The 25,760-nt window shown below is 39.3% G+C and overlaps 1 protein-coding gene across 1 annotated transcript in view; it reads right to left on the reverse strand.

The window, feature by feature from the left end:
- HMCN1 (hemicentin 1) overlaps positions 1-25,760 on the reverse strand; it is a 144,931-nt gene that overhangs the window by 102,906 nt on the left and 16,265 nt on the right. The window contains exons 3-11 of the mRNA XM_026043730.1: positions 14,789-14,859; positions 12,558-12,716; positions 11,831-11,953; positions 7,336-7,507; positions 7,054-7,160; positions 5,262-5,382; positions 4,494-4,757; positions 4,080-4,224; positions 1,305-1,426 (exon numbers count right to left, since the gene is read on the reverse strand). Coding sequence (XP_025899515.1) covers positions 1,305-1,426; positions 4,080-4,224; positions 4,494-4,757; positions 5,262-5,382; positions 7,054-7,160; positions 7,336-7,507; positions 11,831-11,953; positions 12,558-12,716; positions 14,789-14,859 — 1,284 coding nt within the window. The remainder of the gene's footprint in view (positions 1-1,304; positions 1,427-4,079; positions 4,225-4,493; positions 4,758-5,261; positions 5,383-7,053; positions 7,161-7,335; positions 7,508-11,830; positions 11,954-12,557; positions 12,717-14,788; positions 14,860-25,760) is intronic.

Below are 25,760 nucleotides of genomic sequence, written 5' to 3' on the forward strand. Positions count from 1 at the left end.
CCTATGTCCTCAGTCAGAATGATTCTTAACCACACAAAGATCTGCAATGAGTAGTAGCTCAAGTGGGATGCTCTAACAGGAGACATTGGTAAGAGCAAGACCAAATCCTTATCAGCATACATCAAAATTAATCCCCATAAGCAAAGCAAGCATGCAGAAGGGAAAAAAAGGAGAGTCTTCCTCATGCAAGTCTCTTATGGAGTGTCTGATGAGGCGCACAAGCTCCTGCGAGCTCTCTGCACAGCCATCTCGCCCATGCTCTCCTTAGCTGGTTGGTCAGCTCTGATTCCCTTTAGACAATGTCCCCCCCAGCAATCACTCCTATAACCATCACCATGCATTTTCACACGTGCAGAGAAGAGCCAACAAAAGCCAGACTTGCTTACTGAGACTTGCTTACTTTTCCTAGGCCAGGAAAGGACTAAAATGCCCTTGTCCTTTGGCTGCCAGCCCAGGGTGAGACCTTTAAGACCACACCAGCTTTTTGGCACCTTAAACTGAATTCCCCACATTCAGACCATCTTTTACTAGCACTTCAGTTAAGGTGCCTGCACAAGCTAACAAGCCCTTTGACATTCTAAACATTTAATACTAGTAAGACTAAGTCAAACTCATGTATTTGCTTTTTCCTGAAGTGTTTTCACTTCATGTTGACACAGTTCCAATGCCTTTCATACAGCAGCTGTCAAAATGGCTAATCTGAGCTGTACTGTCTGTCAGCTGGGCAAACTGAAAACACTTTGAAAAGGCTCTTTACTTTCTATAGAGCAGAAATATGCAAATAACTCTTCCAAATATTTGTACACAAGGATTTCAAAGCACTTCCATCACATTAATCTACTGTATGGTTCAAAATAGAGCTAATTGCTCATGTTTACATAGGGTGTCAGTCTCAGGAGATCTCACAGCGCCTGTTAAAGGAGACAATATGCGAAAGCCTGGGCACAGTCCCAGCTTCCAAGTGCCACCAGGCTCATGAGAGAACAACGCTCAAGATTGTCTTTCACTTCTCTCCACAGAGAAAAAGATATTTTTAGTGTCAAGACTGAGCATCAATATGTACACATCTGGAACAGTGAGACTGGAAGGTAAGTGCTAACTGGACACACATTCTCCAAGTGAATAGTTAAGATGAGACATACTGATTCACTACAATCACCAGGGAGTTTTTTTTTTTTTTTTTTATCCATTTTATCCATTCTCCTCACGCTTCTGGGTTCTAAATATATTTTAATGGCCCCTGTGTGATTACTCCCCATTAAGTGCACTATGACACGCCAGCCCAGCAGGCTTATTAATACTACCTGACACATCCAGGAAGGTGTGCGCGCGACCGGTGCCGGCGCTGCTCGTCGCGCTGCACTCGTACAGGCCTTCGTCGGCCAGGGAGACGCGCTCCATGTCCCAGCTCACGCTAGACGACTCTCTGGAGCGGGGGAGATGCAGACACTGTCAGGTTTCAGTTAACTATTCAGAAATGTGACTTTTTGCAGAGTGAATCAATTAAGCACCCACAAACATGCCTTTAACAGATGTCAACAGTAGCCTCACAATTCCCAAGGCTACTGTGTTTGCACTCTCACACTCAGCTGCTCATTCTCTGCTGTTACTTTACTATTTTAGAAGCTATATTTCCTTAGCTTCCTTTTTCCCACATTGTTTCTGTTTAAAGCCAGGTATCAAACCTCCTACCAGAAAAGGTGCAACAAAAGGTAAAAGGTTAATCCTTCCAGCAGGAAAGTCTCCAACTCCCAGGTACACGGCAGGGGCTACACACAAAACGACACCCTGTTCTTTACTGGACACAGCCTGGTTTACCCTCTTTCTATACATAAATATACCAGGTCCATACAGTGGAGAGGGCACCTTCTCCCATATTTGTCACTACAAAATGGCCTTTGCTTCCAGAGCACGTTCAGGGAGTCACCTTGACTTTTCAGACTACAGGGCCAGCTCTGTCTCAAGCTTCTACAAAGCTGCAAGGTATGAAGGACCTATATGAAGCTGGCTTTCTGGCTTCATCTCAAGTTATGACAATAGGTACTTGAATATTCTGCACATCACCTAGCTACCACAATAAATGTAAAGACAAAAATTAATGTAATAAAGAAGTATAGGGTGTACCAGAAAAGCTGTGGTTGTGAGCAAAACCCCACAAGAGACATCTAGAGAAATACCTGGCATTTGCATATAAATCACAGCAGACACAGCTGATTTAAGCATCCCATATATTTGTCAAATGCAATATTTGAAATAAGAACATAATTGTATACAGTGTCACTGGCTTCAGGAACTCTATAGATTAAGACTCCTAACTACATCTCATACAAGAGAGGATGCAACGGGCCTACTGCAGCTGACAGGAATGACCCATGCAGAGCCCAGCCTGTGCTGAGGCTTGTTGCTACAATGCACAAACCAACCCACGAACCACTAATGTGACCGTCTTAACCATGAGAGCTTTGGCCACCAGCTTCCACACTACGGGAGAGCTCTGATTTAGCAATGTTTTTCACTTCCTTTTTCCTTGACTGAGTAAAGTCATTTATCAATCCTTAAAGGATACAGGAAGAAGAGGAGAAAGAAACTTGGAATATACGTCAAAGTTCAGTGTTGTAACACCAAGAGACAGACAACCCAGCCAGCGGATTATACTGTAAATGCAAACAGTGTACCATGACCTTAAAGGACTCCCTACTTACTCCCTTATTTCACATTTATTATAGATAACCTAATATATCACACACCAAATTCAAGGCATTCAACAGTGGAATGCTGGCAGATAAAAGCATCAGTAACTGCCAACACGAAACAGAATAAAGCAGTATTTCTTCCAAGTCAAAAGTGAAAAACTTTTCGTAAAGAAAAGTAAGTTAAAAGTCAAGTTACACAATTCTATTCTTCATTCCCGGCTTTAGCCATATAACAGCTGTGTAAGATGGAAGCCCTGAGTGTGTAAAAGGAAACGTGTCCAGAGCGGAGAAGTTCGGCCAAGCAGGCGGGCAGTGATCAGTTCAAAAAAGAGCAGTGGCAGCAGCAGCAAAGAGCCACTGCGAGGCATCTGAGAGAGCTTTGGCATAGCCCTTAAATCGGGGAAGCCACACACTGCTCCTCACTGTGTAGGACAGTGATCGCTCAGTACCCTGCAGCACCAGGTCATCTATCTACCCAAACCCTTTTCACGTGTTTCACTCTGACGTTGCCTGCTGATCAAACTGCACGTAAGGCATCGAAATGCACATAAATCATTTGCTTCTTGAGCTAAGCATATAAACAAATATTTGAGCAAACAGGATATTTTGTCACCAGAACTCATCCACTGCAGAATTAAACAGCTCAAATTTGGACTAATCCCGTCTAGAACTTCACTACTTATAAAAGCTGCTAAAATAAATCATATTAGAATCTATTTATCTGTAGATCAAGATCAATAACATTTGGCTTGGGACATATCTCATTAAGTTGCTTTGGAGGATCTGTTATTCACCTATTCTGTAATACAATCACACAGAGAACACACAAATAATAAAGGTACTGGATATGTAGAAAACAAGGAGAGACTGGTTTCTGCTTTGTATTTCTCATGTTTTAAATTAAAGACTTAAAAAATGGACCACAGTGTTTGATTTATTTTACATATTTTAACATAAATTTCTTGTAAATTTTTTATTCCCATCTCATTCTACATAGAAAAAGCACACAATCCAATTTTGGGGGTAGAAGCAGGTATGTTGAGGGGCAGGGAACTTCGTATTTACTAATCTACTTTGTAGAGCTTGTGAAAGAGAGCACAAATACAACAGCATTTGCCTTCCAAACTTACAAATGCTATAAACAAGGCTTAAAGGTGTCTGCATTTGAAAGAGGGATTTCAGGCAGACCTTTACAATCTTAAGTGTGTGCCCTCTCCTCAAAAACATGCCCTTCTCATACAGGCTATGAATTTCCATCTAAAAGTATGGACTCCCTAAAAAACATCACAGATAAAAACAAAGAATATAAACAGCACATAATAATAATAGATGAAATAATAGGATGTAAATAGAAAATTAAATAGCATAGAAAAAAATATTACTTACTTGAAGAACTGATCCACTCCTAGTTTAATTCCATTTTTACTAAAATGTTGAGTGAAAGGTATAAGACTCTCTACGTGACAAGGAATGGACCCAGGCTGCAAATAATATCCTGGAGTTTTGTCAGGCATTGTTACTTTTGGAGCCTCTGAGGAAAGAAAACATTCCCCCCAAAATTATTAATAAACTACTGACATATACCTCACCTTATCACCTCATTAAAAAGAAAATTCTGATTAAATTATACTTAGTAGATAACAAAATTCAATTTTCTTCACAACATACAGACAGAACTTTGGATGGAAACAGCAGGAAATTCTTTTTCAGTACTTGAGTGAGTAAAAACAAGATTAGACAGCAATTTGATGTAATTCAGATATGACAAATGCACATTCAATTAAAGCTGAAACCTCTTACCAGGAATAATACTAGAAAATGAAACACTTGAAATTCTCTGAAAAAGATAACCATCCTTGTCATAGCCCGTTATTTTGACGAAAAAGGCTTCCTGTGGTGGAATAAAGTCAGAAATGTTCCACAGCCCATAGGGCTTTCTGTCAGGATAGTATTTCACTGGCAAAGTCTTGAGAAGTTCCCCTGTGATGCTCAGAAGCTCCAGTCGGTCTACTCGAGCTGGAAGAGCGATTCCCGTGGTATTCAGCAGCACAAAGGTAGGAATCCCTAGAAAAACAGGAACACACTATTTAAGTTCCCAAATAGAGGAGGAAAGGTTAAACTCCATCTGCATGCGTGGCCCTTGGTCCCACAAATGCACCATTTAGTGACAATCTTTTACTTAACAAGGAGCAGGAGACTAAACTGTACTGAACTGTGCCAGGTTTATTAGCTCTTGGGAGACACAGCACTGATTTGGATTTAAATTGCTGATTTTCAACAGATGTGTCTGTAATAGAAACTGTTTTATTAATTCCCCACCATATCCCAGGGCCAAAAGCTCTTTTTTAAGCCTCCAAAATTAGCAGAAACACACAAACCCAGCTAATATAGAAGATGACTGCAGTATGACAAGACAATTCACTGCTATCCCACATGTAATGATCTATAGACAAGCCAGTGGGCCAGGCTTTACCATGAGGTTCATATCATGAAGTTCTACTCATCTGGGGGGACCTCAGCACACTCCTCAAAATAACTCGCCCTGCAAGAAATAAACTGGAAACCAACCTTGCACTGGTCTGCTGGATGTTCTTTTAAAGTCTAAGGTTGGCTTCTTAGAAAATCCTGCTCGAAAATCAATGGTGCTGAGACCTGTGATTCGAACAGAGTGTCTTCCACTGCTGGATGTCTGAAAACACAAAACAAGAAACCATGGGCACAAGCAGCACATCAGGGCTTGCCAAGTTACTTACTGAACTGACATGTCAGCTGAGTTCTGTAAAAACAAGGCAGAACGGAGGCATATATCAAAATCTATTGATAAAAAAAGCCATTAGCAAGGCTTAGGTTTTAGATCCTGGATCCTATAATTGCAGTGCCTGCAAAAAGTACCAATTGAATTCGTTTCTCAGGAACAGCATTATCTGAGCCAAATCTAAAACACAGTATTTCTGCAATTCAGGAACTGTCTTCAGTACAGCTGCAATGACTATTTTTAAACTAAGCATGTTTTTCCATAACCAACTACCCAATGCATCTATTTAGACACTATAACAAATTGATGTCTGTCAAGACAACCCTTCTTTGCTTCTATTTAGCTAGCCTTTCACCTCAGAAAATCACCCATCTTTTTATATAAACCACTTGTTAACCATGAAATATTTCAATGTGCCAAACAACTCCTGTTATCAAGCGTTAATCGGCCGTTAAAACTTCATTTTTTTTAATCACAGAATTTATAGTGCGAATAAACATTTCACAAAGTTTTTCTAACTCTCTAGCAGCAGTCTTAAAATCTTAGCGCAAATAAAATACGCCAATGACTAAGGCTGAGTAAACTCAGCATAGAAAAAGAGTAACTTGGGAAAGTATCCCTCTCTTTTCAATTATTCAGACCTTGGGACACTTAGGAAGTTTTAATGTTAGAATAACTTTATAAGATGTTACATTTACTAATAGAAGTAGATGTCTCTTATAGGTGCACCTAGGAATTGAGTGTTTTGCAAGCGTGTAAGAGCAAATTTCGTCCCAAAGGATTGCTAAGTACTATTCTTATCAATTCTCTTGTAATTATTTTTAGTTTAGTATTGAACAATGAAATTCTTCATTATTGTTTCTCCTCACAGACTAGAGGATTAAGAAAAACAGAGATGTACAAGTAAACATGTATTTGTCACACGTATCAGGAAAACCTGCCTTCCTGAAACCCTCTTGCAAACAATCAAGATTAAATAGATGTGTTTTGCATAATTTTAATAAATGCATGAACAAATGTGCAATTTTTATGAATTCAAAAACCACTGTAGAGCTACAGTCATTTTTAATGTGATCATTTCGGCAGGCCTTAATAATAATTTCTTGATTGGTGATTATTACTGACCATGTTGATTTTCCTATCTAACACTTCAAATCCTTTAGGGCCTCATTTTGTAAGTGCATACTGCTAGGATACCACCTAAATTAACCAGTTTTCTTATATGCTTCAAGAGATTATTGATAAATCTGAATTAAACATAGAACTGTCCATCTTGTGAGATATCTAACCCATAAAGTTTCTCTCTCACAGCCCTTAAGACACACTATACACAGCAAATCCTCTCTGGTCTATACTTTCCATAGAAAGTCTCCACTCACTGGACTGCAAACAGTTTTGTGGTCTATTGTTTCTGCTCAATGACCTAAGGATTTGACCTAAAACAGTAGCTTCACCTTGGTAAGATTTTTATGCTACTGCCTTCAGAATTTGTGGCAAACAGTAGCCCAGTGAGGACATTTACTAAGACAAACTCATTGATGAAGATCTAATAAATAAATTATAAACTATGGGACAAATCATACATAATCTGTGCAATAACTATACCTTAACTGTCCATGTCCCAGGCTCTGGATCTTTAACATTTACTACCTTAGCAGAGTTGTGGATATTCAGCAATTCATTCAGTCCAGATCCTTTGCTGATCTGCTTGCCTAAGGACAAATAGACAAAAAAAGCTACACACCAGAGAGCAAACACAATATTCTTCTTCACTACTGACGCATATTTGATATTAGAAGTCAAACAAATATTCCCTTTTACGGTGCAGACAGTAGCGATTACTTTTCTTTTTTTCCGTAACATAAAAGAACGTATGAACTACTTTACCTAACGGGTCACGAATTTCAATGGCTGGTGAAGGGCCACTCAAGGACACTGTAACTTCTTTGAGACTGGGATCAAAAGGGATCTGCCAAGTATTCACAGCCATGTTCAAGTGGTCTGTAGACAAGAGATGCACCTTGGAGGCTTGAACTGCTTCTTCAACCCACTTCAACACCTAGAAGCAGAAAACAATCATGTTTTGTACAGGGGCTACATGCCCCTATAGAGGTACATACAATACCTCTGGAACAGATAAATGATAACAAAACAGAAAAATGATTATTTTTCAGTCCATATTCCTGATGGACTTTGAATATACAGAAAGCAAAGAACCAACAGAGACACACGCTTCAGGTTCTGTCGTGCAATATAAAAAAATCAAAAAATATCTGGGGAAAAACAGGGAAACAGGGAAAAAACAACAAGCACCAAAAACTATACTGCCTTATCTGTGTAACTGCCACTTTGAAAATGAAGAGGCTCGTGTACCAGAGTAGAGCAATAATTTAAAAAAAATTAATGCTTAATAAAAGTAATTTTTCCCAGAAAATATTACCAAAGCCAAGACCTGCATGATGTTGAAAAGAGATGGATATCTCTATGGAAAATCCACACTTACACTCTAGGCTTATAGGACAATTTTCAAAAGGGAATGGATAGTTATATGCTTATTTCTAGTCACACACTATTAATTGCCTGAAACAATATGGAAATTTTCCTTATCCAGGTGTAGTATTCATTAATTGTCATCTGTTGATATTTTAACTAATTTTTCTCCAATGTAGGTTCCTGTTTCACACAGAACACAGGTCAGGATGGAAGGAAACAAAGCTCTAAGACAGGAGTTCTTGGGAATCCACAACTACAACTGAATTTGTCTCTTCGGGAATTACATTCCTCAACTTTCAATGTTTTTATCCAACAAGCAACAAATCATCGAGACTGCAGAACAATCACTGGAGCTCGAGGTTTTGCAGTTCCTCCGCAGCAGACAACAGCTCAGCAGCCGTATGAGTAACTCCAGGGGACAGGGCTTCAGGCAGTCTGGCTTGGACTGTGTTAAATACTCTTATTTCACAGGGACAACTGTACTTTTCTAGCTCACAGAAGTGCCACAGGAACAAGTAAAACAGTGATTGCGAAGTGCTCAGATTCTGCAGAAACTACCATAACCACAGCTGAAATCCCAGCTTATGAATCACCCGCAGGCTGGCTGATGACCATGAAGCTACTTAGGAGTCCTCTGAAAACAGAATTTGTCCTTTAATTATTTTTCCTCTCAGATGATGTATGAAGAAATGAAATTGACTTTCAGATAAGGGTTTGTGTTGTGCAACCACCATTTAAGAAAGGAAAAACAAAACAGAACAAGGGAAAAAAAACCTTTGTTTTTAACCCAAATACGTATCAGAAATGGAGCTACTCAAAGTGAAAGGGAGTCAAAGTGAAAGGGAATTCAGAACAGAACCCAACAACAGTTTTTAAATGAACATATTTGAGAGTTCAAGTTCAAAATGAGAGCCAGGGCCAATGACCCAGCTGTCATAAGGCTGGGAGTAACTTTCTTGTGTGGTTAAGTTTTTCCCCAAAGTTCAGCAGCAAATCTGGAAGTCTTATTTCCCAACTCTCTCGTTCCAAAGAGCTTTGCAATTCTGCTGTAATATTGGTTTTGAAGTAGATATTTTCTCCTTTGGGATCCTTACATAAAGCCCCCCAAACAACTGTAGCTTTTGTGGGTCTGCCAAAATGTGACTTGATGAATATTATTAGAGGGGGAAGGGCAAACACAGAATTAATTTAGAGCACTTCTCCAGAGAACTTGCTCTTGCAACCTGCCCTGCTGTCAGGTCATTTCTTGGAATGCATACTTAAACCTGGAAAATATATGAAGTACAGTCTCCCATCCCATTTATTTATTCTACGTCTCAAGACTATTTCTCAAACAGTCAAAGAAAGACTATTTCAAGTTAACCATTTCGTTGCCTATCTATCTGTGAGTGCATACTTTAACCCAAAGATAAGATCCAGATTACATCCTACTAGTGCTTATATAGGTGTGTATTACAACTATATACAACTAAGACACTGCGTGTGAAAGCTACACTACAAATAGAAATCTCCTTTGAATATAATACTCTGCAAGGCAGTACTCAGCAGCTTTACAAGCCAATCCTAATGGAATGGCTTTCAAGATCAAAACTTAAATGCTCAGGTAAAATAAAGCTAATAACCATAACAAGACAATGGAGACAAAATGAAAAATTACTGCTTTAGTTTTTCCAGTGCAAAAAAAGGACAATGAAATTCAAGAGGACATTCATTTTAACTGATCCAACAGAATAAAATGAATTAGAGATGAGTTTGAAAAGCTTCAGGCTGAAGCCCACTCAGGTTTATAGCTAAATAGAATAGCATTCAGAGATAACTAATAAGTTATAAAAGCAGAACTTATAAACCAAATCAGATTAAAAGGAAAAGTTAAGGACTCTGATCATAGAATACTTTTACACTTCCTTAGAGGCCCAAGGCAAGATTAATCTGTACCAAATATGCTAAGACCACGTAGGACCCCACACTGTGGGAAATCTGCCATTCTTTGATATTGCATAGCGTTACCTCTGGAAATGATGATATGCCTATAATTCCAAATAATGGAAAAGCCTAGAGTAATTTTTAGATATTAAATAAACCACAACTTGCATTTTGAACTCAGAAAAATGTTCTTAGTAATGTAAAGCGCAGAGAGTTCCTGACAAGTCTGTCAGAACATGACCTTCAATGACACTGGTAAAAGAGCTTCATTCAAAAGGACTTTGTCAATTGACAAGAGTTTCAAAGTTAACTGTAAATATTGAGCTAGTAAAAAAAGGCAACAAGCTTTCCTTGTCTTAACAGCACAAGCACTGGATACATACCAAGTCATGCTTTGTTTGTTTCCTTGTAGCTAGTTCATAATATTGCTTCATTCTCCACACAATGTGCAAAGGGCAAGGATGAGAATGATGATTTGCAGTTTTACACACTATAAATAACTTGGTTTGGAGAGGCAGAATAATCAAAAATGTTTTTAAGACGACAAGATTCCATTTTGGCAGAGCATTCACATTCAGTTATTGGTAGCATTTTCCTAATAGACATTTCAGCATTAGCTACCTCTGGGCTCAAAACAGTGACTATGTTTTAGCATTTATAAACCTTGATGCTCGGCACACAACTGACCAAACAGATGAAGAGGGCAGCAAGTTTTATTTCAGTTGAAGCATGCCTAAGGGATATGCACCTTAGAAGGCTGATGCAGACTAGCACTATCTATCCTTTTCACTTCTCCCCAAGCATTGGTGGACACTTAAAGTAGGCTTTCTGATTGAGAAGTGAAGTCTAGAGGTGTCATTTGGGATGCAGGACTTACAAAAGCCATTTAGTTTCCCTGGGAGATAACTTATAGCACCCACTATATAGACGACTGCATTCTACCCATTCCCTCCCCTTCCAGATCCCTAAAATTGTGCAAAAATACCATAACTTGCTGGTATGAACCTTTGCTTTTATGCAGAGCATGGGCTGTCTAGCCTCTAGATGAGGAACCCACCCGTTATTTGCTCAAAGTAAACATTGAGATGGAGTGGGAAGGAGGAAGAAGTTGCTACCTCAATTCCCCACCTAAAACCTTACTCAGCATTCCAAGTCAAACCTGTCATTCAAGCAGAAGCTGGTATTCCTAGAACAGGCAAAGTGTAAGGAGCTCGGAAAGCAGAGATAGGCTGCTGATAGAACGGCACATACCAGCCCTACCTAAGAATATGGAGTTGCTTAGCATTTGCAAGTGGTTCTCTCTGCTCACATTTGCCTTCCAAAATCATAAATAAATAAATAATCCCAGAATCCCAGAACCTCACTTCTGAAGGAGAGCATTTCCCTCCAAAATTTCACAGTGAACTTGTCCAAAAGTATATTATGACTAGTCATCTGAGGCTCATGCAAGAGTACTGCTGCTTACTACATGGAACAAAGTCTAAAACATCATAGCCCCTTTCTAGAATTGTTTGCGTGATAGATGTGGCATACATGGCTTTAGTTACTTGCTTATGCAACTTGTGCTCATTTTTCTTATTATGTAGAAATTCAATCAAATGGTATATTTAATTAAAATAATCATACTGTTTCACATCAAATAATTGCCAAATTCAGAGCAGAAACTGTACAGACCAAACAGCTAATTTCTCCATCCCCTAACCTTACATCACCTATTCTAAGGTTGAGAGGATTTCTGTTCTGACTCATGGGCAGTTGCTTGGAAAATGCCCATTTAAAGGTGCTGCTGCACACGCTCGTGCTGCACAGGGCAGGCACGGGACTGCTCCCACAGCACAGAACAGCATCTCATCCAAGCGGTCCTACTGCTGCACGCCTTCTCACCCAGGCAGAGCGAAGCTGCTCAAGCTGTGTGTAGCCATGGCCCTTGTCCCCTCTGAATATAGCAGAACTCCAAAGATTTTACCTCATTAACTTGCTTTTTGTCCAAATGAAAAACTTGACCAGAGCTTGTTGAGGCAATTTCTTCGTAGACCTTGTAACCGATGTGTTCCCTGTCATCACAGTCTCCCGTCAGCACAAATACTACCTGTGGTTTAAAAAGCAAATACATACACATATATACACACGCACAAGTAAGCCAGAAATATTAAGTCAGTTGACACATTGTGTCAAAATTTAGCAAGGAAAATGTTGTAAAGACAGCAATATGGTGTGACAAAAGAATCATATTGCTCTACATGGACTTACGGTGCTTTGCATGGGCTTTGCAAGGACAGATATTGCATTCATTAGTGAGGGGAAAAAAAGCCATGAAGAAACGAAGATTCACTTCACAGTGATTTTTCAAGTGATATTCTCCTATCAGCGCTTCTGTTTCACAAATAACTATTTCAAGACATTTAAATGTCACCCAGCTATTAAGCTGACCAAGAATACCCATGCTAGCAGAAAGGTTCACTCCCACTATTTAAATCACAGTATTAGAAAACCTTCCTTTCATTTGAGTTTTTAATGGACGAGATCAGGTAATTTTCTATTTCAAGAAAATCTAAAACAGCTATGAGAATGGGAATATCAAGCTCCTTTCTGTATAAAAGAATTTCATGGAGTCTCAAAGAGAAGAATATTTTCCTTGGGAACACAGCACATTCAAGCTATAAAGCAATCTTGCACATAAACCCTTGCTGTACCTGCGACTGTTTTTGCTGAATGAGCTGAAGCACCTCATGGGTTAGCCTATAATCTTTGGAGCGAGCATCAGTAAACACATAGATGAAAGAACCTGGAAGAGAGATTTCCAGGGCAATCTTAATTGCCCCGATGCTCATCTCTGGACAGTCGCCACCACCCTGTTCACAAAACATAAAAAAAATGAAAAACAATCACTAACATTTTTCTAAGAAAAAAACAGACATATGAAGTAAATTATCTTCTTCAGGGGATACTCAAGACATGAACTTTTTCAGCTTCTAATCATTTATTCATTTTCCTTCTCCAAGGCATTCATGGCTTCTGTAGAGCGTCGTCACCAACTGACAACAATTCCACCAGAGCTATCTGAGGATTTGATGGCTGTCGTAGTGCCATCAGTAGTCATGGGAGGTCATGGCCATAGGCCCAGGTGGGAAATGATCTCAGCTCTTCTCGGGGAGGACATTTGAATCCGTCCTAGGCTTCCCACGAGCTCAGCCAGGGCAGAGAGCTGAGCAGAAGGGTCACAGGTGACAGATGGTCAGTGACCTGCGCTGCTTTGCAGACAGCTGCCCAGCTGGACACGTTGCAGCTCTTATTGTAATGAAAATGCTTCCAACTATGACTTTATTTAACATTGTATCAAAGGGTCACTTTCTTCCTCAATTAAAAAAGAAAATACTTTTTAAACAGAAGTGCACTTTCTTCTTGCATAAATATTGATTCAGTATGTGAAAGAACTTTGGAAGGGCTGAATACGAACAGTTACCTCCTTTGGAAAGGGTAACAAATCTCTGCAGTGTCAAGATAAAAAATTATTTTTATGATGAGCATGCCTTCACATACCCACATACATACTCCTCACACACACACACAGCCTTCCCAGGCTGGAAAGGCAATTGGAAAAAAGTAATTATTGCATCAGTTTTTAATTCTTCACATGCAAAGCACTTGCTGGAAACATGGTGGTGAGTAAATATTTTTCCATTCTGTTTGGACAAGTTCAAAAGCTAAATTTCTTAGGTCTAAATTTCATAGAATTATAGAATCCTTAAGGTTGGAAGGGACCTTTAGAGATCATCTAGTTCAACCCCTCTGCACACACAGCGTCACCTAGAATATGTGGCATAGGACTGCCATCTCAGTACTACTGTATTTAAGTGGTACTGAATCCAGTTAATTTAACTACTAATTCAAAAAGTGTTTAAAACAACCCTACTAAAGACAACTATTACTGTTAATTTACATGGGATCACAGAACGATTGAGATTGGAAGAGATCATCTAGTCCAACCACCCCACTCAGAGACACCAATAGTTCTAAGTGACAACTTGAAGTAAAGATTTTTTTATAACTGTTTGTGCAAGTATATTGACATCTATACTGTGGGAACATTCAGTTCCCAAACTATGAGAATATGCTTTCTTTTTCAAGTAAAAAAAAGATTTAAGTGCATTTTTAAAATCTTCTAGTGTGAAAAAGTATTTAAAAGAACTTACAAATTAATATTTACACTACAAGAAACACTAACAAAGTCACTTCTGCCCAAGTAGGAGTTACCATGACATTTTCCATAAGAGCGACACCCAGTAAATTACAAGACAAAATGCCATCAATTCATAAGGTGTCAAAGGGATTCTGTCGCTATCACTCTGATCATAAAAGGGGTAGGGCCTGGTTTCTTCAATGAGATGCAAATAGACAAATTTTTTCCTTATATCAAACAGTAGTGAACATAGGTTCACTATGTTCACTAACATAGTGAACAAGTTCGGGCTCAACACTCAGACAAACCTATACACACTTTCTTTAGCTCAGACTACTTGAAGCAGTTTAACACTAGCATGAATTTTAGCTTTGTTGATTAATGGCAATTCTTGTTCTATAACTTTTCAGAAGATTAATCCATCACATTTTTTCCTCAGCTCCCCAGCATTCATTCCCACATTTTTTTCAAATGGCCATTCTAAGCAAAACACTGATAAAAAAGCATTTAGGAAATGCTTGCATTTTCTCAGACATCTACTAAAAACGTCCTATCTGCCCTTTTTGAATATATTCTTTGTCCTTTGACCAGTATCGTGAACAAGTATAAGTCAGTGATATCTTGTCTTAGCTGAATGTTTGCATCTTGAAAGCAATTACAAAATATGCAATTCATTACTATTAAAGCAAAAAAACTTAAAACTTCACCTGCAAAAAATATAAAAAGAACAAATGAGTTACTCACCTGAACATAAAGCTCCCTGAGTTCATACTGAAATTTCTTGGGATCAGTGGTTATCGTCACCGGACCAATTTCTGGGATGATAAAAAAAGCAAAAATAGGTAGTAAGAAAACACAAGGCTATCAAAAGATAAAATTAAAAAAAAAAAATTAAAAAAAATCACACACACAAGAAACAGACCAACATTACAAAGGAAGAACTGAAAAAAATATACAGCGAGCATTAAAATTATAGATTTCAAAAGACTAAAACTTTGGTAGTGCTTACATTTAGAATGTTATATACACACACATAATGCACACATACGCATATCTATTCTTCTACTGCTTACTTCTGAAGTGTTTTAAAATTTACAGGCACATAAAGCAATCTGTTCTGTTTCTCTCACACGCATGTTTATGTTTGACCCATCATTTCATTGTTCTTCGTAAACAGAAGGGATAAAATCTCCCAAACAAAAGTGGCTGCACCAGAAACTAATGCATTACAGACATAGGCCTCTCCCCAGAGCACACGTTCCTAGCTGCACCAAGCGATGTTGCTAAAAAATGTATCACATGTCCGGCCTGAAAGAGTATCTACCTCTATCTAGATGGAGAAGTCAGTGAAGGCTTTAGCTTCTTCTACAGCAGTTGCCCGAAAGAACTCAAGTGTGACGGATTTTCATCATGGTATTTGCCATCTGCAATACTGAGAGCTGCCAGGATATCACTGTATCCAGTGGGCTGGGGTCTGTGGGCAGCTGCAGTTTCAGAACTACACCAGCAGCATCAGTCTTCCCTCTACCTTTTATAGCCAGCTTCACAATTCATTCACAGAGTCAGCTGTTTTCCAAGGGCTGCAATTCCTTAAGAGTTCACCTAAAACTAACTGGACACTCACGCAGTTCATTCTTTCCCTAGCCTAGCCACCTATTAACTGACTTCGTGCCAGTAACAGGATTCATTGAGCTCTACAAGCTGGCTTACATTACTATGCCAAAAGAAAAGTCATTAAGGAAAAAAAAATACTGGGTAGATTTCTGCTAACTTAATACCCCAAACCACCTCTTGAAGAAACGAGATGAGTACCAGCGTATAGATTCAATTACAGTCACGCAGTTGGGGTAAAAGCAAAGCATGAAAGCATCATGGTGCCAATTCTGCACAGCTAGCATTTGCATGGAAGTGCTGCCTCAGCAGACCACATGACTTTCCAAGCACTATAAAAGTTAATACACCCTTATCATCCATGTAATCTAGCCTTTTTATTTTTTTTTTTTAATGGCCTACAGCTTTATTTCACAGGAGTTTCTCCAAAAACAGCTATGACTGAAGTATACTACAATCACACAAGTTTGCTTGGGTACTTTATTTATAAACATTTGGCTGCGGGTAGGCTTTAAGTTGTTTCAAAGTCAGTCAGAGATCATATATCATCTTTTCCATAATTTTAAGCTCTCTTTTTATATGGATTTGATTTGAAACATCCATTTGTAAGCATACTTTACTAAGCTGTTTAAAGTATCCCACTACCAAAGAAGTCCTTGAAAGAATTCACTATTCCTCCACATACTTCACCCTGTCGTTCTCCTTTTCCTTTGCTTTAGCTGGTACTGTCCCTTTCCAGGGTCTTCTTTAAAGCACAGGCCTGTAATGAAGCTATCGTCAAACTGTTTTAAGGAAAATAAAATAAAAACCATCACTCCCCCCCACCAACCACTGTCCTAAAGACTAGGATAGGGTTTTGTACATGCAGTAAAACCATTAGCTCCATTACTCCTTGCTAGTCTAAGGCATTAAATTTTGCAGCTCTAACACACTAAGTGATTTGGAAAGGCTTTCTCTCCCAATTGAAAAAAAAACTAAGAAGCAACAGTGCTCCCACTACGTTAAGACAACATATCCTGTTTACACTGGAGAAAAATTCCCTGTTTCTTTGAAGGCAGCAAAGGCACAAAGCAACAGGGCTTGCAAGTGTCCTCCTGCCTGCAGCAGGAGCGCAGGAAGGCTCCAGTGCCCTCTGGTGAGGGCTCAGCAGGGAGCACAAACTCTGTAAGCTCACCTCAAGTCACACAGTAAAAAGGGGATTTTGTGTCTCCATGGTTAGAAAGGATCTGGCTATTCAGCATCAGGTACAAAGTTAACTAAAGATGGGAGAGAAGCTTTGCAGGAGCCTTACAAAGTGCAGAACACATAAACCTGTCCTGCACTGGTTCCTATACCCTGCCAGTATGACCTGATCTCATCAGAGCTACGTGGTTATTTTGTGTCCCTCTAGGTGTATGTGCAGATGTGAGTGAATCCTCAGCATCAACCGTTTTCCATATGCTCTCATGCCACCATTCCGCTCGTGACCTGCTTCCCAAAGGGCTGAAAGTCCATTTTCTTTTATTCTCATTCTGCTACCTTCTGAAGCTCATGCAAGCCTGCTTTATTTTGTGCATTTATAACAGTACATGTATAGGTGGTCAACTCAATTGCACTTTTATCCATAACCAAAATTGCCCAAAGTACCAATATCTACACACATAACTCAAACATCAGTCACATATTCCTCACAGCAAGCATGTTTATACAATACAGAATATTCACTGGGAAACTGTCACACAAATTATTCTAACATAAGGCACCAATACTGGAATATTTAGCAATGTTCTGTTTTGGAATTTCACTGCCCCCATTGCTCCTTACCCCAGAACTCCTCTCCCCAGTCCCACAAAACCCCTTATGCAGCTATACAGCAAGACAGTTCATATTTAAGAGGCTGTCCCCAATTCCTGTGTGTTTAAAGCATAGTATAAACGTTGATGGTTTCCAAACTATGGTGATTCTAGACTTTATTGCACATACACATAAAACTGATTAGGTATAAGAGAAAACATATTCTAAAGGAATGGTCGCATGTTATTGCGCAAAGCCCTGATTTTCTAAACTGTAAAACCACAAAACTCAATTTAACATAACCAATATGGTATTTGAGCTTGTACCTAAGCAACTGGCCAAACACGACAACATCAAAATGAGCTCTGGATCATCTGATGGACATTAGAAGTGCTGATACATCGCTTCTGGGGCAAATGTGATTTAAAAAACACCGCCATACACACCACTTTTCATAAACAAACAGGAAAGTTCCTAGCAAGCTGACAAACTGCCATCTAGAGATGCTCTCATGTTCTCCTGTGTCCTTCTGCCATATCTCAAATGGCTGCAAGTTTATATCCAAAAGGAGCAGTAGGCACACAAGGAAAGACAAGGATCATCAGATAACACCACTTCTAATCACTACTGAGAGTATCTACATGTCAGGCATACTCAATCCTCATCATGCAAGACATCTGCACAAAGTATCTGGTTTGGAGAGCTGTATGTTTTATAGGAGAAACTTGCTAAGGAATATGGAAACTACTTACCATGGTCAACACCAAGCTCTATTTATTTGCTATGGAAAAAATAAAAAGGCCTAATTGATTCTTGATAGCCCAGAGATATTAAATTCTAAAAAGTGCTTTTACTCACAGAAATCCTTCTTATTTAGAACAAAGACATCTCCCAGATACAAAACAGTATCCAAGATATTGTTTTCTGCTTTCATAAGACCAAAAAACTTCAGAATTAGAACTCTATGTAGTACGTAGCTCAAGAAATGCAGTTTCCACCAGTTTACAATATGAAGAATCCCTGAAGATTAAATGGTTCTTTTGAACCATTAAATTGACAGATATCTCCCATTCTTTTTCATTTATACAGTGCAGTGACAACATTGGCTTATAGACATGCTGCAAGATAAAGCATTTGTACTCAGTAAAATGTGCACATTTTGATTACAATCATTGAAAAAATACTCATCACAAAAAAAGCTTTCACATCCCCCCAAAAAAATCAAGGTCAAGAAGGTCAAAGGAGTTATTTATATCTCCCAAGTATCCAATAAGCATCTTATTATCACACAGCAGTGGGACAACCTACAGTATTGTGATCATGAACACAGTGATACCTGTGAGAAAGGGGAAGCAGGCAAGATTTTAGCAGCCACAAGTGGAGGTTCACTAACCCCACAAAAGCATCAGGGTATACTGTTCTAACACGGCACAGGACTTACCGTTGTAAACTGGAAAAATACTAGCTCCTCAATTTAATTTTAAATATTTATTTTCATATGGCATGTTTTTCTAGCAGACCTGCCTCCCAGCTGAGTTTTCTGCACTCTCTGCTAAGCAACTGCAGCATTTAAAACACAGAAGTGATAAGGGAGTGGGAAAGAGATGAATTGCCTTAGCCTAGACAGCTGCTCAGGGAAAATCAGTGGGCAATTATTCTTCAAGGGCTGCTTCCCAGCACTGCTGAACACGGAGCTTTTCCCAATTAAACACAGTAATAATGCTCATTCTCAGACTTCTCCCTCTGAATCCTATTCTTTGTAAGGCTCTGCCTACAACTCTCCTGAAGGCCTTCAGGAGTGGTATGTGCCAAGGATTAAGACAACAATGAAAGGTTCTTTTAAACAGCTTTCAGCCACCTGTCTGTCCTAGGGGCACATACACAAGAACCTTTCATTTCCTATCAGCAAATTGGGCCCTACACACTGGGATTTCACCCAGCTATAGACTACTTGAGAGTTACCATTAGAAATATTTCACCGGGGCATTTCCCATCTTCTCCAGAGCAAGTGTAACTACGAGAAAAAATGAAAGTGCAAACTTGCCCATTATAGTGAACATTTTTATTACTCAGGCAGCTTGTATGAACAGACTTATTACACAGAACCAGAATAAAAAGTTTTAAATATTACTAAACTCCACGCTCTGGAATAAGGCACCCTCACCTCACATAAAAGACAACAGGAGCAACAGTACAGATCCTTTCATTTCTCAAGAAGCAGCTGGCACTTTAAAAGCACAAACACACACACATAAACACCTAGGTGGATTTTTACAGAAGCACACAGAGCTTTGGAGATGCTGCCTATAACCAATGTTTGTCCTCCAAGGCTAACACAAACCTCACTGGAAAGATCCTCCCTATAAATACAATGAGCAGTCAAACAAGCCAAAATGCTTAGTACTAGAAACATGTAATAGGTTCTTAAAAGTTTCTTCCTATGCAATATCCCCTCATGACTCAGTTGCTTTTGGCTTTCAGGCTCCAATGTGGGTTTAATTATAATCACTTTTAAAAGCTCAAAAACCACAGTGAGCAGTTTGTACCAGATTCTTAACCAGACAAAGAAAAGCCAAACAAGGGCAGCAATCTCACATATGTTTCCTTAGCTACATCTGCCTCATGACTTAGGACTATTACCTCTAATATACAAACTTCCACTTAGGACAACCACTGCTGTGAGACTGACTTGAAAGAGTCAGACTGACCACAGAGCATTTTCCCTTGCTGTCTATTCAAACAAAAAAAGAACAGGTAGGAAGGTTTTGCCAACTCTTATTGGTATACCAACTCTTCACCACCCACCAGGGTGACGACCATGGCCATAAAGTGGGATCAGGCTCAATCTTCAGTAGTGCTACGTTAGGCTGCTTGACAGCGATTAGAGTTGGGTATACCAACTCTTCATCTTCATCTCAGGGCAGTGGCGACATGCACAGACTCTTGGAGCATGAGCATCTAAGAAGTTTTGGAAACAACATGCCTTAATAAATGACATTTCACTATGTAGCCTTGTATCTCTTATGAAGAGAAATAAAAATGACCTTTAAAAAGTAAAGAAAGAAAATAAAGAGGAGAAAAAACAAACTATGCATGTTTATGATTCTTTCAAAAGAGCAGCTATTTTGGAGACCTCCAGTGGTAATAAATCTAGTATTATCCTTTATCTACCACAACTACCACTCAATTCAGGTTGCAGGCCTGCAGTGCAGTTTTCTAAAATTTATTAACCACATGCAATAGTATAAAAGTAGGTGCTAGTTTGCCTAGCAGACAGTAACAGCTAACACTCCTTTTCAAGGCCTACAGCAGTAAAACAAAAGCTATGCAGAGTGGCCTGATCTCCGCACATTCAAGTTTCCTACAAATTCTCTCTTAAGTAGGTGCTGCACAGAAGTCTTACAGCTCTCAAGCCTAGCATGAGTGACACGGTAGCAGACTTGCCATGCAATCATGCACAGAAGATGTATTACCTCAGCTTAAAACCTAGCAGGGAAAGAGCCCAAATCAAACAGATTAAGGCTGGTTTTTGTTCCAAGGAAATAACTCATGTAAAAGGACACTCTGGCTCCATTGCTAGGCAGGAAGGTTTTCTCCATTTCTGGGCATGAGTAAAAGACTCAGAGGCCTGGAAGAACCTGCGGTCCAGGTAGTTTAAAAAATAATAAATAAAAAATGCCAATGGCTATTACAAGTCCCAAATGTAAACAGACTTTTTTCTTTTAGGGAAGCAAATGAACATTGAAAACACTGTCATCTATAAGAAATTATGAAAAAACATGGCTACAACTGGCAACTAGCTGACAGTCCCCAAGGGAGGCCAATACACTAAGTGTACCATGGAGATGATGAGAGTCTCTCAACTAGGTGGTCCACTACACTCCAGCCTTGAGCCACTCCAGGGAAGTAAACACATACCAAGCTGCTGTGTCCACATGCATCTGTTCAGTGCATAAAGGATTTTGGTTTTAGAAATATTAGAATGACAAGCCTAAGACAAAAAAGTTGTTCCTTCTCTAATGGGTAAAAATGATTTTTTTTTTCTTGTGTCTGATGGTTATTCACTCAATACAGCATGAAACCTTTATCTGACTAGTTTACTTCCTTCAGTTTATAATAAAGGATAAACAACTGCTAACAGGCACCAATGCTTCTGTGCCGTACTGAACATGAGCAACAATCATTACTGAAACTGGCCTGTGCTTTCAGCTCCCCAGAAACATCTGCAAGGGCCATCAGACTGCTTTCCACTTTTGTTTATTTCTCCTTGTTAACAACAATCTCAACGGAGTAAAATTCAGATCATGATGCGATTGAAATTCTTTCTACAGACTGAACTTCAGCTCAGTCCAGATCTATTTCTGTCTCATCTCTTGATCTGTGTATTTTGGCAGTAGTCTTTCAACACTTGTAAAAGAGCTGGATAAAGAACTTCAATTTAAGAAGAAAGCTGGAAAGAATATAACTACAAATTGTGCAGTGCTGTTTTGTGATTAATAACCCAAGTATTTTGAAATCAAATCAAACATTTGAATTTTTAATTCAAAATTTATACATTGGGTCACACTGCAAAATGAATCTATGTATTACAGCAAATAAGAAAGGCTTAGCAGGAGCTATCAACCAAAGGGCTGCATTGCTGGAAACAGCATAGCTCTGACAACAGGAGCTCCCAACACCGCAAGACACTGCATGAGCACCCGTAAGGCTCCTTCACTGAAATCTTGCTCCCACTATGTCCCAGTAAGGTCCATAGGCTGACTGGCAAAGGAAAAATAAAAATAAGAGAAAGATCAGAGCTTTTTATTTTTCCAGGAGAGATTAAATCAATTACAATGTCTAATTAAAACTTCTGCTTGGAGGACTATATTCACAGATTACTTTCTGCAAAGAAATCCTTTTAGAGGATCCTTTCACAATCAAAGTGAGCTTTAGTGTGATCATGGAGCATGATCAAAGCTGAACACGCCACTGGCTTGTTCAGAAGCTAAACCCACAGCTTTTATGAAGAGAAAGAAATAAGCAATGAACTCAGCACCAAAGCCTACATAAAAACAAAGTCATCAACAGCAACTTGAGCATCCAGAGAGCAGGACATGCTCATTCCACTCAGCCATGGTAACAATTGCTCTACATCCACATTATGCAGCACGTAGTGATGGGCCAGATCAGCACTTCAGGTGTGCAACTACTAACTGGCTATTTGTAGACCAGTAGAACTGGCAAACATTTTCTTAAGGGAACCATTCTACAAGAATTATGGAGATCACAACATTAACACACTAACTCAGCTGGTGCTTAAAACTGCCAAGTGATTGTAGAAACAAGGATTTCCAAGATAAGTTACTGCAAGTCCTGCTGCTATTTAACAGGCTTATGCTCTTGTAATGTCTTTGTATGGCTAGAAAAAGAAAATCTCCCAAACTCCCCTCTAACTCTTAGGCTATAATTTTACTTGCTAAGTGGTTACCAATGTAAAACCATTTAAAAAACAAACTATTTCCTTTTAGCCATTACAGCTGTAAATTTGAGTTATACATCATTATCATACAGTGTCCACAAAACTGATCCATAAGTAGGTAGCAAAACATGGAATTATGACAAATAATATTACTGAACTCAATAATTTAATAAAGCATCTCCTTAAAGAGCTCAAAACATCTGTTACTGGTATACCAGATTAAAGTCAACTTTTTGTTCCTTCTTAAAACCTATTATTAAGATTATTATTAGGTAAAGAAAATCCAGACAGAAGTAGATTCTGAAATATATTATTCTTTAAAGCTGCAATTGAGTTTGAAAACTCAATTCATAAAAGGAAGATGGGGTAAGTTTCTAAAGGTCATATAAACACTATGTGAACCTTTACTGGAGCACCGCTTACCTTGGTAATGGCTAAGCCAGCGGCAAGCTGATTCCCATCCCTTAACTTTGGCCAGTATAATCAGTAATTGTGCAATTTTCTGAAAGGCAACCATGCAAATTTTTAAGTTGCATCTGTGAGTGGCTTCCCCTCACCCAAGGAACAACATTCAGATGCTGAAGGCACATCCAAGGACCCACGTAACAGCTCACCAGCTACCTCAGTTTAAGCTGGTCACACTCAAGTGTCATAGTCCTACAGCTTCATCAGACACTTCTCCACTTCAAGCTCTGCATAAACTCTCAGATGTACAGAGTTTAAGTAGATATATGCTGCTGTAATAACCTGAAAGGTCTCCACAGACATGAGCTAAACAGAACAATTCTATAAAATGTACTCATAAAAGCTGAGGAGACTATGAAATACCCCCACACACACACTTCTAGCTTTACCACCTACTTCTTTCTAGGAAGGGTCTGAAGCAAGAGCCCTCAGTAGCTGCTACAGTACTGTACTGCAACATCCTCACTCTCTGGGGCAGGCAGAGGCAGCCAAACCTGCTGTGTCTGCTCTAGCTCAGGATAAGCCACCAGAAATGCTTTTCCAAACCCTTCAGGCTGCAAGTCATAACTCACAAAACCGTCACAGATACATCTAGGTTAGAGGGTCTGGCACTGCCACTTGGCCTGGCTCAGCATTGAGATGCCATCTCTGGGCCCCAGGAGCAGCTTTATTCCATTCTCACTGGCAGGCTGCTTACAAATACACTTCAAAACACACAGTTTTGCCAACTCTTCTACACAAGCAATAACTCTAGGCAGCTCATTATGGCAGGATTGATGAGAGCTTAACTACCTAAACCCTGGGTGACTACTAATCCATGCAGATTTACTCATGCTTATCTATGCATCGCTGTTCAATATAATCAGCTGTGCTGTTAGCAGCACTGCTGGGATCAGAATCACACTCTATGCAGATTCCTATCGCACTTTGCATGGGCTCATTGCCCTGGCATTGACTGTAACCAACATGACATTGCGTATCCAATACAAGGCGGGATGCCTGAACAGGAGGTTAATGGCTATCGGAAAGCTGTTCCATGGCTTTGGAAGAAGGAAAAAAAAACAAAGAAAAAAGAACAACACACACACTTTGCTCTTGACGCCAGTTTAAATGCTCCACAGTTTTTAGAATGATGTGGGAAAGGGGAAAACATTTTATGCAAGTGTTATCTGTGGACTAGAAAATTCCACCGAGTTGAACATTAAAAAATGCAAGCACACTCCACAGTAATTCAAAAAGCAGAGGGTGGGAAGGGAAGGGGGAAGAGACGAGAACATCAGTTTTTATACCCTAAACAAAACAGTGTTTTCACTAGGCATGAGGATTACCTCAATTAGTTTAGCTGGAATACCTCATGCAGGGTCTTCACTTTCACTTTGCTCCCCTCTCATAATTTATTCAAAATAATTCCACTATTTGGGTTTAGAATGGTACCATTAGCTAAAAAAAGTCATACAACACTAGCTTGGGCTTATTTGTTTTGATTCCTGGGCTTCCCAGTTTGGTCTTCTGGCTGGTCTAATCCAAAAATAGAAAATACTCAGCAGAGTACTGCAAGAATGTACACCACATAAAGATCAAGCAGTAAGTAATTACCAAAGTTATTCTTTAAGAGTAACCAAAAACTAAAAACGGCAGTATTTGCCACATTTGTTCTCAACTAGCCATTTAGACTGCTGAACCAAAATAGAACACAATCCTGTTTTCCTCTGGAGGGGAGGTTAATTGTCTTGAAGCCATTGAGTTCAGTAACAAATTCTATGACCTGACTTGTGTCCAGGTCAGCCAAAAGCAAATTCGTTTCCAGACATAAGAAATCACCTGAAAAACAAACAAAAACCACCCTCCACACAGAACATGCACACAGGTGTTCTGAGATACTCTCAATTCATACTGTGATACCTTAAGAGGTAACCAGTCCTGTACTAGAGTCCGTAGAAGTGAAAGGTACAAATTCCCCACAAGTCCTTCTCACTGCAGCCAACACCCAGCACATTGGCTTAAGGGACCCCTCACAAACTTCACAAGTCTGCCCTCACTGCAATCTGAGGCTACTGTCACTTATCTTGCTCACCGAGTAGCATAAGGGGGCTAACAGACTGATGTAATTGGCTGAAGTAAATTCTCAAATAAAGGAATTTTCCATTGCATTACCATCAAAGTTTTCCAATTTCTTTGTGCTAACAAGGAGAGGATGCAATCATGGTTTCATTGTTTATATTTTCTGTAGGCTTCTCATCTCAGTTTTGAGACTGATACAAAAATACATGTAGTCTTCTAATATCATTAGGCTTAGACATATTCCTTTAGTTAACATCAGGACTTGCTTTCAGATGTTGTTATGCCAATGCACAGCCCAGAAGATATCTTTCTAGCTGAAGCTAGTCTTACAGTAAGATTAATCTT

This window comes from Nothoprocta perdicaria, unplaced genomic scaffold (genome assembly GCF_003342845.1).
Source record: "Nothoprocta perdicaria isolate Ctin4 unplaced genomic scaffold, notPer1 scaffold_338, whole genome shotgun sequence".
Lineage (NCBI taxonomy): Eukaryota > Metazoa > Chordata > Aves > Tinamiformes > Tinamidae > Nothoprocta > Nothoprocta perdicaria.